The sequence below is a fragment of the Vitis vinifera genome, chromosome 17 (assembly GCF_030704535.1).
Source record: "Vitis vinifera cultivar Pinot Noir 40024 chromosome 17, ASM3070453v1".
NCBI classification, from domain to species: domain Eukaryota; kingdom Viridiplantae; phylum Streptophyta; class Magnoliopsida; order Vitales; family Vitaceae; genus Vitis; species Vitis vinifera.
The window spans coordinates 3,751,180-3,764,070 of NC_081821.1; the positions used below are offsets into that span (position 1 = coordinate 3,751,180).

The window sequence follows — 12,891 nt, forward strand, 5'->3', positions numbered from 1 at the left end:
ATAATCTGCTTGTTACAAAATAGGTACAATACTGAATTCTTTTGAAAGTTTAAAATTTGGTTTCAAAATTCAAACTTTTTTTTTTTTGAAAAAAAAAATCAAGAGTAAATTATGTGATTGAAAAATGTTATTTTAGACCATTATTTCAAAAGAGGGCGGAATAATGCCAAAAGGGCCGGTATGACCAAAAACTCAATCTAATCTTTGTAACCAAACAAGTCCATATTCCACGAGAGCAGTATTTTTGACTTTCAAAAAAATCAAAGCCGAACGTTAAACCATCCCTCGCTGGCAGCCTGGCTCGTGTACTACTAAAATATATATTATATATTTTCCCGGGGGATTTTCAGAACCCAAATCATTCCAATTCCGAAGAAAACAAATTTCCCTATATTCTCTGGAAAATCAATTCTCTGGAAACCACATTTCTCCTCCAAAATCAAACCCCCAACCGTCCCTTAAGCTGAAAACAAACGCAGAAGCATCCCTCCTCAGCTCCGTTGTTTCTCTCTCTTCAATCCCAAGATTCTAGAGAGAGAAAGAGAAGAGTTTCAGACTACAACAATGGCCAAAGCGCGTGACCGATCATCCAAGCCTCTCCACAACTTCTCCTTACCACGCTTGAAATGGGGCAATCAGAGATTCCTTAGATGCATGAAACTCTCTCCAAATACCTCTAATTCTTCATCTTCCCTCATACCCACATCTGTGATTTCGTTCCAAAACGCCGAGACCGACGCCAATGGTGGAATCGAAGCCATTCGCCAGAAACTCATGCTCGATCTCAGAGAGGCCGCCGACAAGATGAGACTCTCCATTTTGGAGGACGATTCAGAGAGGCCTTGGAATCTCAGGACTCGGAAAGCGGCTTGTAAGGTCCCCTGTGAGGCGGCTGTAGTGGAGAAAAAGAAGAAAAGAGAGAGACCGAAGTTTTCGGTGTCCCTGTCGAGAGAGGAGGTGAGGGATGATTTTATGGCGATGGTTGGTACGCGGCCGCCGAGAAGGCCCAAGAAAAGGGCGAGGATAGTGCAGAAGCAGTTGGATGTGAGTTTATTTTAATTTTATATTTGGGTTTTCTGCTGTTTGGTTCCTGAGAAAACAGGCGGCCGAATAGTTGTGCAGTCTTCGTTCTTGTAAGGGTTAGAGTTTGGGTTTTGGTTGTTGTTTTGTTTTGCTCCCTTCTGACAAAATTTAGGAAAACAGAAATTAGGAAGAGAGAAATTGGAACTATTTCAGACTTTGAGAAAAGGAAATCTTTTGCAGGTGATTAAAACTAATTGATCTATCTGGGTTTGTTCGGATATGTTCTCTTCATAGATTCAAAATTTTATTTTGCCCTTTTTTTTTCTTGGTTTTCTCGACCTCCAAACACAGGGTTGCAGATTTTATTCCTCATGCTTCATCTGTATTATTCTCTATTTCATCTTGATAATACCTGAGTTTTTCTGGCTTCATCTTGCAGTCAATTTTTCCGGGTTTGTGGCTGACAGAAATAACACTTGATACATACAAACTCCCCGACTTACCTGAATCAACAAAGGTAACAATTCCTAGTTCCATTTCTCCACACACTCTCTCTCTATCTCTAGATAGTTTTTATATTCATTCATTCTTCTTTTGATTCTGACTCTGGTGGATTACTGATGTGATAACTGTTTCTGCAGGTATAGAGGAGGAGGTTTGGATGGTTACTCAGAATTTCAAATATTCTGGTCATAAAAGTTAACGGTAATAACACACCATCAATGTAAATTGGGAATGAAGTGAAATAAAATTTGAAATTCCATTGCATCTCTCCTTCATGATTTTACAATGCATTTCTGAATTCATAGCAGAATAAGTGGGATTCTAGCTACAAGAGAATGCTATATCCGGGGAATTTATGTTCTGCGGTTTGAAATTGATGCGTAGCTTCAGAGTTTTCAGCTCTTATCTTGTTGGGACTCAAAACCCAGAAGCAGAGTTTTTTTCACGCTTGGCTTCCCTTCTGTCTTTGATTTCAGTCGAGTAAATTGCCCGATTATGAATTATGGTTGGGGTCGCAACTTGAGCTGGTTGGGTTGGGTAGGGTTTGCACCAAACCTGAGCCCAATCCAAAATTAATATCTGAATCCAACACATTATGATTTTTTCAATGTCAGTTATTTGGGTTATATTGGACAAATTCAGGTTTGTTTGGGTCGGACCTTTCTATAATGATCTTTTTAACTTTATTTTTTAAACCCTTGGCCCAAGTTTAGCTTAAATTGAGTTTGAATTGAAATTAGAAAACTTATTTCAAGTTCAACCCGAGTATTAAAGCGATTTGTCCAAACCCTTTCAAATATTGGGTTGGGTTTGGGTTGCATCATACCAATCCATTCAAGTTGCACCCTAGATCATGACATCCAAATTTATACCCCAAAATTCATGCAGCTGAAATGATCTATTGGCTTATTTGCTTGAGAAGCCCATGGTTTGCCTCATTGTCTGATAGTTAAAACCCCAAAAATCCAAAAATATTATACATGGTAAGTGAAAATTTTGACATACCAACCATCAAAATAATATTTGTAAAATTAACAATTGTAAACGTTATTATACATATTAAGACTAGGGCTTAGGACTGGGCTTGGGCTTAGAGTTAAATTCCCTGCCTGACTTGAAGGCCCCTTTGAGCCTAGCTAGGGGGCAGCCTGAGCTTGGCTCAAACCCCTACCAAGAGTGCTCGAATCCAACACGACTCTTTTACACTTCTAAAGAGATATTGTAATGACATGTTCTCTTTCATGTACATCTGTTTTATGTCCCTGTAATTTTTATTATAGGGAAAATCTGAAGTAGATGTACATGGAGAATAGCCCACTGTAAATCCTGTGTGTGCTCTGTCATTTTTTGTTTCTGGTTTGGCATTGCTATGCTATGGTATATACGGATTTACTCCTAACACTATGTGGGATCTCCTTGGCCTCTTCCTAGCACTTCCAGACACAATCCTGGAGCCTAAAAGCGAGTTGCAAGGACGGCATCTTTCTCCAAACCACAAAGACTAGAGTTTTTAAGATCAGCCCATCTGCAATCAACTTTATGAATATGACAGAAGATTGTCTGGGGAAAATTTTGCATGCCCTTGTGACTCAGTTTTCGGTCAGACACGACTCCAAGGACATTCCCAATATCATATATTTGTTAGATGAGGTGGGTGCTTAAAATGCAAACAGAAGGAAGAAGGAAAGCAAACAACCCTAGTAATCCCATAACTGTCACTAGTGGGGAAACTTCAAGTTTCTTCTGCAAATTTAAATTTTGAGTCTAGTGCTCAAAAGGTAGCTCATACAAGCTTGTTAGCATTTTCATAAAGACATCGGTATAGAATTCAGAACGTGTGGATCCAAGCATCTTTTCTCTTTCCTTGGACTCCCATTATTGCCTCAAGGCAATTCAATTTTGGCAACATTCTCAAGCTCACTCAGCTTGACCACACTATAGATCCTGTGACTTCTTTGTGTATATGCCACCACCATCCGAAATTGGTTTGTCGAGCAGTCACATCCACCCACTCATGCCGAGAAGTCAGACCCCGTATCTCTATTAAGTTCCGACACTAGGTACCCTACACCATCAGTGGACCAGGACCTGTACAAATGTGTTCCAAGTCTTAGATTCAAAGAGTTTGGTCACACAGGATTGACAGGCCATCCTAGTTTAGCCTCTATATACATGTATCAGTAAAGAGAATAGAGTGGTCTTGCTTCATTATTTACCAAGAATTCACCTTTTTTTTTTTGCTGTTCTAAGTTCTATCTGATCTGATATTTAATGCCACAACTTTTTATCAATACAGAGTCATTTTTTGTATGAATCCAACCCCTGCTTTATGTGCTGAAGGCTACAGTCTGGGCACTGGGCACTGTGCACAACATGAGCCCAAACTGCTTTCTATTTAGGCCAGTTTCAGGCTGAACTCTGATATGTGTAGTCGGTTTGGCTTGAAGTCTTGCCCAAATCAAAGTCCACTTGGATAAGGGTTGTGCTACTTCAACCCTGGAAGGGTCCTTGAGACACAAATGTTGCGTTCAATGGCTAGACTGTAGATACCAAAACTCAGCATTTACCATCAAATCTTGCTAACAAGAAGATTCCACATCAAGATTTTAAGTCATTGTCAGTATGGAAAGATCAGATGTATTAAAGCAATCAAACAGGGGACCTTGGATTTTTATGACTATAAAGTCTCAGACTTGCAGTCAGAAGAGGCGGTGCTTTTGTCATGCACAACCTTATTTCAAAGAACCTATTTGATCCTAAAAGAAGTGCGCAGGCTCAGGCTAATTGAACTTATCAAATGAATTCTCATGATCTCATGGAAATAATCTTAGAGGCTTGAGGCTCTTCTTCCCAATCCCAGGAATGTAGATTCCATATGTAGCCTGTGAGAGTTCCTTTTTCTCCATTGGAATATTTCTCACTAGTAACCAAAGGAAAACTACAGTCCATTCAATATACCAAAAGGGTGTGCGACAACAGCCTCTTGTTGGGCCTCGAGACCTGAAATCACTAACATGACTGCTCGAATTAAGCTTGAAAATCATGTATAAGTTTTGTTTCTTCTTCACTCAATAATGGTTCTAAACTTGGGGCCTCTTCAAAGCAAATCCAGGAGGGCAGCCTCCAGATTATTACATTTCACATTGAAATTCATTCTGTTCAATACAATATTGTATGGTATGCTTACTTAATATATTGGGTGTTTTCTTTTCTGTTCTGTTCTGTTCTTTTCTTTTCTTTTCTTTTCTTTTTTCTTTTTAAGAATCTTTTTCCCCACACAATAAATGAATCCAACAAACTCAGTCCAAATTCATTGGATATTGGTTCAACCAGTATCGTTATTGATATAAAAGAATTTTGAATAACTCCACTTTTCTAAAGCCAAATGCCTCAGGTCTGCCCAACAAAAACAAAAAGAAAAGGAAAAAAGGGGCTTGCAGTGTCTCAGGACCTGCAACCTTCTCCACAGAGAGAAAAATGAGACAGTGTCCCAATAGAACAGTACTCCAATAATGTAGCACTTCATCAATTAATTAAAAATTTTCAATTTTTCTTTTCATCAATTAATATTTTCCTTTTCATACAGCTCTAAGGTTTGACTCTTGGAATGAAGAATGCTGTAAAAATCTTCTTTCCCAACTGTCCATTTTCAGTACTCTCAATGGAAAACATAAGTGCACATGGAGCCTTTGCATTTATGGTCAGTCCCCACATTTTTTGTACCAATTCATTTAACAAGTCTATAAAAGATATCTCCATTTCTTCAAATCCTGGTTTGCTTTCTCAGCACCTTGAACCTTCTTTTAAGCTTAATTTATTTGCTTTTTAATGATATAAGTTGGACGGAGGATTAGAATATATGAGTCTACTTATTTATTAATTGATTTGGTTTCGGATATCCATATGCATCTTAGTTCATTTGTCACCTGCTCCAATTAAATTAGTATGCAAAGATTTTAAATATCATGCGATTTGATCATGTTAATTAGGATTTCAAATCCTGTGATTTGTTCCGATAGCTATGTTAGAACTCAAATACCATTATTTATGCAGCAGAAGATTAGGTCCAACTGTTACCAATAGAGGTTGGCTTGAATACCAAGTTTTAACCCCTGTTGGCATTCCTTTAAGAAAATACAAACACAGAGGGACTACCCCAGTAACACATTCAAAAGAAAGTACCTCATTAGTTGGGCAGATAAAGCTGAAACAAACATGAAGAAATCAAGCAAATAAAGACATTTCATAATTGATTTGTTTGATTGTTTCTTCATATCCACTCCTTGGTGCAATCTCTTTTTGTCTTAGCCTCACAATCAGAAACACAAGTAACCTAAACAAATCCTCTCTTGTAAAAGGAGAGAACAACCAAGTCAAAAGTATGCATATATGTACAAAACATGCATAAACAAACACTAAAAAGCAGCTTTGAAATAAACAGAAGAAACCCATCTCATGAAGGGAAATCAAAAAGAGAAGAAGAATAAGACAACCATGAAACAAAGGTACCTGTTCTTTGTGTCTCCTATGCTCATAACATGTGAACACACATCAACATGCCCAAGACTCTCCATCAATAATATTCCTCTGAATTATCTCTTGATACATTTTTTTTTTCTACTGCACAACTGGCTTTCTTAGATTTCTTCTCCACTAACCTCTGTAATACTTGATTTCAAGTTGTCTCATGGACAAACAACATGATCAATCCATAGTTTTTATCGATGACAACAAGCTTACAGTCATTTCTTACTCTTCTTCTCTTTTCCATTGCGAAACAAAGAGCCCAAACCAAAGAGATTTGCAGTTCCTTTGGAAATATATGCAGGAGACACGTTTATTACTGGGCTAATCCAAACACCATTGCCATAAGACCCTCCATAATTCTTCTTCAAGGGAGGCTTCTGTGGCACTGGATAGGTATAAAAATTAGTAGAAGATGCCGAGGACGATGATGATGATGACTTTGCCATTGATGGCTGCTTCTGTGAATTCTGCTTGGATGTTCGCTTTGAATTTTGTACCGAACCAGTTGAATTGCTTCGCGATAAAAGTGGAAGAGAGCACATTAAGCTCCTCCTATGAACATTATCACAATTGAGACTACTACTCCTCTTGAATGGCCAAAAGGACTTGGATGATTGAAGCTTCTCCTGAGACTCACAGCTTGATACCGCGATCCCCTTTGAGCTCTCTTTCTTCAAACTCTCATTAGTACTAGGACTAGGAAGAGGAGGAAGCGAAGCAACAGATCTTGGAGCAACCGTTCTTTCCTGAATTTTGATGGGAAGGATGATACCATTTGAGAAAAGCTCATCAGCTGAGGAGGACTCATGCTCAAAGCTGGTGCTGACACAGAAATCAAAATCAGGACTCGAGTCCAAGCTGGACAATTCTGAATTCCTAGATTTGCAGTGATCAATGGATGCAACATCTGCTTGACAAAAATCATTAGAAAATGAAATTCTAGGACTAGTTTCAGAGCAGATGTTGATTGCCATAGCCACTAAACAAATAAAAAATGAAAGAAGGAAGAGGGTACAAAGAACAAAGATGAACAGAATCAAGAAAAAAAAAAAAAAAAACCTGTTGAAGGGTTCGAAAGAATTGAGGTTTTGTGGCACCCAAAGCGAAAAAGCGGCTAAAGATTCAAAAGTGGAACGCTAAGAGGGTCATGGAAGACTTGGAAGATAGAGGCGGTTGGAGGGAGAAAGAGAAGTCAAAAAGAGAGCTATGAAGACATGTGCAGAGGCTGTGGACAAACGGCACCAGCCTTTTACAAGTGTTGAAGATTTGAGTGATTCAGAGAAGAATCTTGGATCAGAGCTATTTGAATTATTCTCTTGGAGATGAAGGAGTTATTTCCTTCCGTGTATAATTAAACTCTGAGACGAGGAGGAGAAGGGAACAAAAGATACTTTAAGCTTGCTTCTTGGAGGTTGCTGAGAAAGAGAGAGAAAGATTAACCTGTAAAAGGTGGTTTTCACAAGACTTAACTTCTTACAAAGGCAAGCAAAAAACACTACAACCCAAAACAGACAGAAACATAAGTTGGATTAGATAGACCTCCCAATTGCTAGGATGAAAATAGAAAGAAAAAAAAATTCAATCTATATAACCAAAAAAACGTTTAAAATGCATTTTCAGAAATTGTTTTAAAAATATTCTTCAAAAAAATGAATCTTTTGTAGAAAAATGTGTCAATTGTAAGAGTCTAAATACGTGTTTTTTGTGTCAAGAAAAAAACTTATGAGTTTTTGGAAAATTAAAAAATATCAAAATAACACTCAAAAATACATATAATCTTCTTATAGAACCTTTCATTTTATTTTCCGAGCATCATCACCTCCATCATGTAACCACTAAATTCTAAGAAAAAAAAAATTGTTTTACAATTATTTTTAAGAATAGTTTTTATTCTTTAAAATAAAAAAATCAGAAAATTACATTTAATAATCAAAAACTTTTTTTTTTAAGGACATAAAATATAGTGTTTTTGAAAACAGTTTTATTTTTTATTTTCTAGAATTAAAATTTAGGAAAACATATTTGATAATCAAAAATCATTTTTTTAGTTTTTAGGAACATATCAAATGATATTTTTAGAAAATATATTTTAATTGTTTTACTTTATTTGCACTTTTTTAATAAAAATGATTTATGAAATAAAACATTAGATAAAAATATTATTTTTAAAACATATTTAAAATCTTAAAAATAAGTTAAATTTTTTTTAGATTTTTAAACATATTTTTATTTATAAAATATCATATCAAAAGATAATTTAAAAAAGCCGTATCAAAAACTATTTTTAAAAACATTTATCAGGATAGCATGAATTTCTTATGAGCAATGGAAGTTGATGGATTGCTTTTAAAAAACAAGTCACGGCTGGACTGTTTTTTTATAGCAAAGAGAGTAGGTGAGATTACTTGTCATATTGATTGACTTTTTCTGCCCTCAGTCCCAACTACCGACCTGCCCCTTTCTCCTTCCTCCCTTCTCTTTTTTTTCAACATTTTCTCACCATGATACCTCACCCTCACCTCCTTTTTCAAATTTTCACTTTACCTAAAGGAAAGAGCTTTGGACATTTTTGCTTTCGGGAAGAAAACAGCAATCGGACATTTTTGCTTTCGGGAAGAAAACAGCAATTGGACATTTTTGCTTTCAGGAAGAAAACAGCAAAAGGGTACTTTCAAAGATCTTACAATTTATTTATTCATAAGACAAATGTACACTTTGGAAATGTTTTAATTATGATTAAAAGTGTTTTTAGAACTATTGGATCACACGTTAGACAATTTTAAAATTAGAGGGGTTAGAATTTAGATCTCTTTGTTCTAAATCTTTTTCTTTTATGATATGAATATGAAAAAAATTATCAAAGTTGTGTATTGAAAGTGCAAAATGTCATGCATTGATATAAAAAAATGTGATATCCCACATTAAATAAGGAAGAAAGTTTCTAATGTTATATAAGTATGTTTTAAAGTTGTGAGGGTCTTTTGAGGACAAAGCAAATAACATTTATATAGTTGGATGTGAATCATTATAAAATGGTATCGGAGTCAATATTCGACCCTAATGTGAGGTTTTATTTGACTTCGTAATTTCATGGGATACAACGAGAACTTTATGTCTACATGGAGGGTGTTTGTGATATCACATATCGGACATTAGATAAGGGAGAAAGTTTTTAATGCTCTATGGACTTATTTTAATTATGTCAATACATTTTAAAAACAGATAATATCTATACCATTGGATCGTTACAAAAAATGTTTTTTTTCCTAAAAAAAATATTTTTTTGAGATTTTTCGTCAAATCAAACTCTAATACAATTTAAAACTATTAATTTTCATAAAAGCTTAAACTTGCGGGATTTGAGTTCCGTATGTGTATCATGTTTTTTTATTATTAAAAATACCATGATACATGTTTGAAAAACTGGGATCTCTAGTAGTTGGGTTGTTCAATCAACGAGGATATAAAAACACTCATTATATTAATATTTGAGAAAAATGACAATAATAATTGTAAGGTAACACACAATGATAAAAAAAAATGGAGAAATTAACATTTCCTTCTTCAAATTCTAGATTTCTTTTATATCCTTTAGTTTGGAATTGGTATTGGAAGGATGCAAGTGCCTTTTCAATAACACTAATACATAAATGACTTTGTATCCAATATTTATACAAATAAAATATTTTTATCTTATATATAAAAAAAAATTGGTGAAAATAGCATATCAACTCCTACTTCAATTAAAAAGAAAACCTTAAATCATAATAAATGAGGAAAACTATTAATTTAATTATGTCAACTTAAGATGATAGATTATTAATTTCTAGTGACATTGGTACTCATCATTAAATATTTTATCATACAAGTAACTCTCTTGCCAATGAGCAAAGAACCAATGTATTATTATAGTATGTCAAGTTAGGGTTTAGCTTTGAACTTTTGCCTCAAGTTATAGGCAAAGTAAAAATAGAAATAATCACTATCATTCTATAATTAATTTTATGTTGGGATAAAAAATTGCTTTACACATTATATTTGAGGAAATTACTCCCCACATTTAAGAAAAACATGAATCTTAGTGTTTTAAAAAAGTTATTCAAACGTTTAAAACTATATACATTTATATTTCATCTTCTTGTATTTTCTTTTAATGTTTAAGAATAGGCTTTTATTTTGTGATCTAATGCTTGAAAAGTTAAGGGTTTGTATGATAAATAATTTTTTAAATAGTTTTAAAAATAATTTTTAAGAATAATTTTTTAAAGTTTTTTTTTCATATTTTATACAACAAAAACCTATTTGAAAATTTGAAATATTTTTACCTTATTTTTAATATTTTTAAAATAATTTTTATATGTAATGTTTTATTTTTAATCGTTCTATATATTTATATAATAATTTTTTAAAATAACTCGCAAAAAATAATTAAAAGATATTATTTAAAAACACCCATTTTTTTGTTATTATGAATAGAAAACAATTTTAACGTTTTTTTTTAAACGGTTGTCAAACAAGCTTTAAGATTTTGTTTGGGATAGTTTTCTATTTTTAATTTTAGCTTTAAAAAAATAAAGTTGTAGTCATAATTTTCAAAGGTTAATATCAATATTGTAAATTTATTATTAAATATGAAATAACTTTTTATATAAATTAAATAATTTTTTTATAAAAACAATATTTTTCTAACTTCTATATTAAGTTAATTTTTAAGACATAATTAACCCAAACCGGTATAAATTAAGCTTAAAAGGAGCCTAAATATTAAACTTCAAAAAGCATTTTTAACTTCTTAAAAAATAATCCAAAGGGCCTAAATATGTTTTTAACTAAAAGGAACCTCTCATATCTTAACATTTCTAAGAAAATTCAAAACAAAATTTTAATTTAATATTAAAATTTTAAGTTTATTTTTTATATTGTTATATTATATATATGTATATATGATTGTGAGCAAAAATATTACACAATATAATGGAGAGTACATCTAGTTGAGAGGCTATAGATTTTTTTTGTATTTCCACTTGCAGACATGTAGTCCATCTTCTCTTAAAATAATTTACACAACAAAATAAAGCATTGGAGGAAAGATCTTATATTTTGACGATTCTCCATCTTCTCAACCCTTTTTAATAAAATGAAATCTGTACTTATTTGAAGATAATATAAGTAATTAGTGAGTGCGACCGAGAAACCGATATCTTTTGATATTTAAATTATAGGAGGGATAAGTTTTAACGCAATCCGTCAACACTAGAAAATGATATGGAATTAATGAATTTGAATTCAGATTAAATCCCATTTGATAATGATTATAGAAAGGTTTCTAATCTTTCTCATATTTGAAAATTTTTATCATTTCAAGTATTAAAAAAAAGATAAAATCGCTTCTTAAAATCACTATCAAATACATTTGATTATGTTTAATAATATTTTTAAAAAACATTTTAACTTAAAAATTGTTATTGAAAAAAAATTAGTAGTGATTTATAAGGTAATACTTAATAGGTATAAAAACTTATAGAAAAATATTTTTATTAAAAAAACTTCCAATAGAAATATGGTAAAAAACACTTTAACTATTATATTATATTGATACTATTATTTATATAATTATAAATTACAAATATTAATTTTTAAAATACAATTTTAATCAAGAAAATATATATTTTTTTATAATATAACTCAACTAATCCAACCCAATTCAATTAATTATTAAAAAAGTTTTAATGAGTCTTTATCTGTGCAACAAATGGCTATTAATTAGTGATGTTGAAATTTATACTAGGATGGTTACCCACCATGACGGCTTATAATTGCCACCATTGATGCCCAATTTTTTGACTTTTCAAATTTGCTCTAAATCAATGTTGGCAATGATGGTTAAACCAATTTCAAAATTCTATATAAATTAAAGTTGGTAATGATTATTTATATAGTAAAAAGAATATTGAAAAATGAAAATTTGTCAGAGGGTTTCTCCCAAGCCATCATGATTGATTGATTGATTGTTGAATATTCTTGGGCTTTGACCTTCACCCAAAAAAATAAAATTGTACAAATAAAAGGACTAGTATTCCGTAGCAATCTTAATTATAATAATTAGAGCATAATCATTAGGGTATCTATCCACATTGTCTCTTCATCACTCAAAGCTAATTAAATTCTGATTATTCCAAATTAGAATCTCTCCACAAGCCTCTTCTTCTAAATGATTAAAAGAGGGGTCCATCATCCTAATTAATCCAACCCATGTTTTGGATCTCTTCTTAATAATTTTTTTTCAATGTAATAATACTTAAATCAAGTAAAATCATGAACAAAAAATTTTGAATTACCTTTTTGAAATATCTAACATTTGAAAAAATGTTTGTTCCATCATTCAATTTTTTGTTAAATGCAATCATACTAAAATCGAGAATCATTTTATTTCACGTTATAAAAACCTTTCATATCTTAATTTTTTAAAGAACTTTTCTTTTCAAATTTTTTGGATCTTTCTTTTTCAATTAAAGAAAAAAGTGAAAAAGAAATACATCTATTTTATTATTATTATGATTTTTTTTGGATAGTTTCTAACTGTTCCAACTCCTAGAAACCGCTTCGATCTCTTAATTAGTTGGATCGAGTTAGTCAATTTGACTTGGGAATTCACCCAACTCCAACATATACGGTTTTATGCTATCAACCAATGAAGGAAAAGATAACTTATTTTATAATAATAAAATGAGAATAAATAAATAAAATTAGGGTTTTTTTGGTGGGCAATGAAGATGTGAAATTGGAAGTAAGGGAAAAATGTGAGAGTGGGGCCCGGGGGTGGGGTCCAGGTGGATG

The 12,891-nt window shown here is 32.6% G+C and overlaps 2 protein-coding genes across 2 annotated transcripts; one reads left to right on the forward strand and one right to left on the reverse strand.

Annotated features, from left to right (window-relative positions):
- The first annotated feature begins 277 nt into the window (after nucleotides 1-277).
- On the forward strand, nucleotides 278-1,791 carry LOC100259406 (uncharacterized). The gene is made up of 3 exons (XM_002278647.5): nucleotides 278-1,044; nucleotides 1,463-1,540; nucleotides 1,665-1,791. The coding sequence occupies exons 1-3, from the start codon at nucleotides 565-567 to the stop codon at nucleotides 1,668-1,670; spliced, it is 564 nt and encodes a 187-aa protein (XP_002278683.1). The 5' UTR covers nucleotides 278-564; the 3' UTR covers nucleotides 1,671-1,791.
- Nucleotides 1,792-5,751: 3,960 nt separating this feature from the next.
- On the reverse strand, nucleotides 5,752-7,544 carry LOC100266297 (uncharacterized). The gene has a single exon (XM_010665309.3). The coding sequence runs from the start codon at nucleotides 7,026-7,028 to the stop codon at nucleotides 6,270-6,272; it is 759 nt and encodes a 252-aa protein (XP_010663611.1). The 5' UTR covers nucleotides 7,029-7,544; the 3' UTR covers nucleotides 5,752-6,269.
- Between the last annotated feature and the right edge of the window lie 5,347 nt (nucleotides 7,545-12,891).

Excerpts from the sequence above, each read along its gene's own strand:
- LOC100259406 (XM_002278647.5), top strand. The coding sequence starts at position 565 with ATGGCCAAAGCGCGTGACCGATCATCCAAGCCTCTCCACAACTTCTCC. Across the intron at positions 1,045-1,462 it reads TAGTGCAGAAGCAGTTGGAT|TCAATTTTTCCGGGTTTGTG; the intron begins GTGAGTTTATTT and ends TTCATCTTGCAG.
- LOC100266297 (XM_010665309.3), bottom strand. The coding sequence starts at position 7,028 with ATGGCAATCAACATCTGCTCTGAAACTAGTCCTAGAATTTCATTTTCT.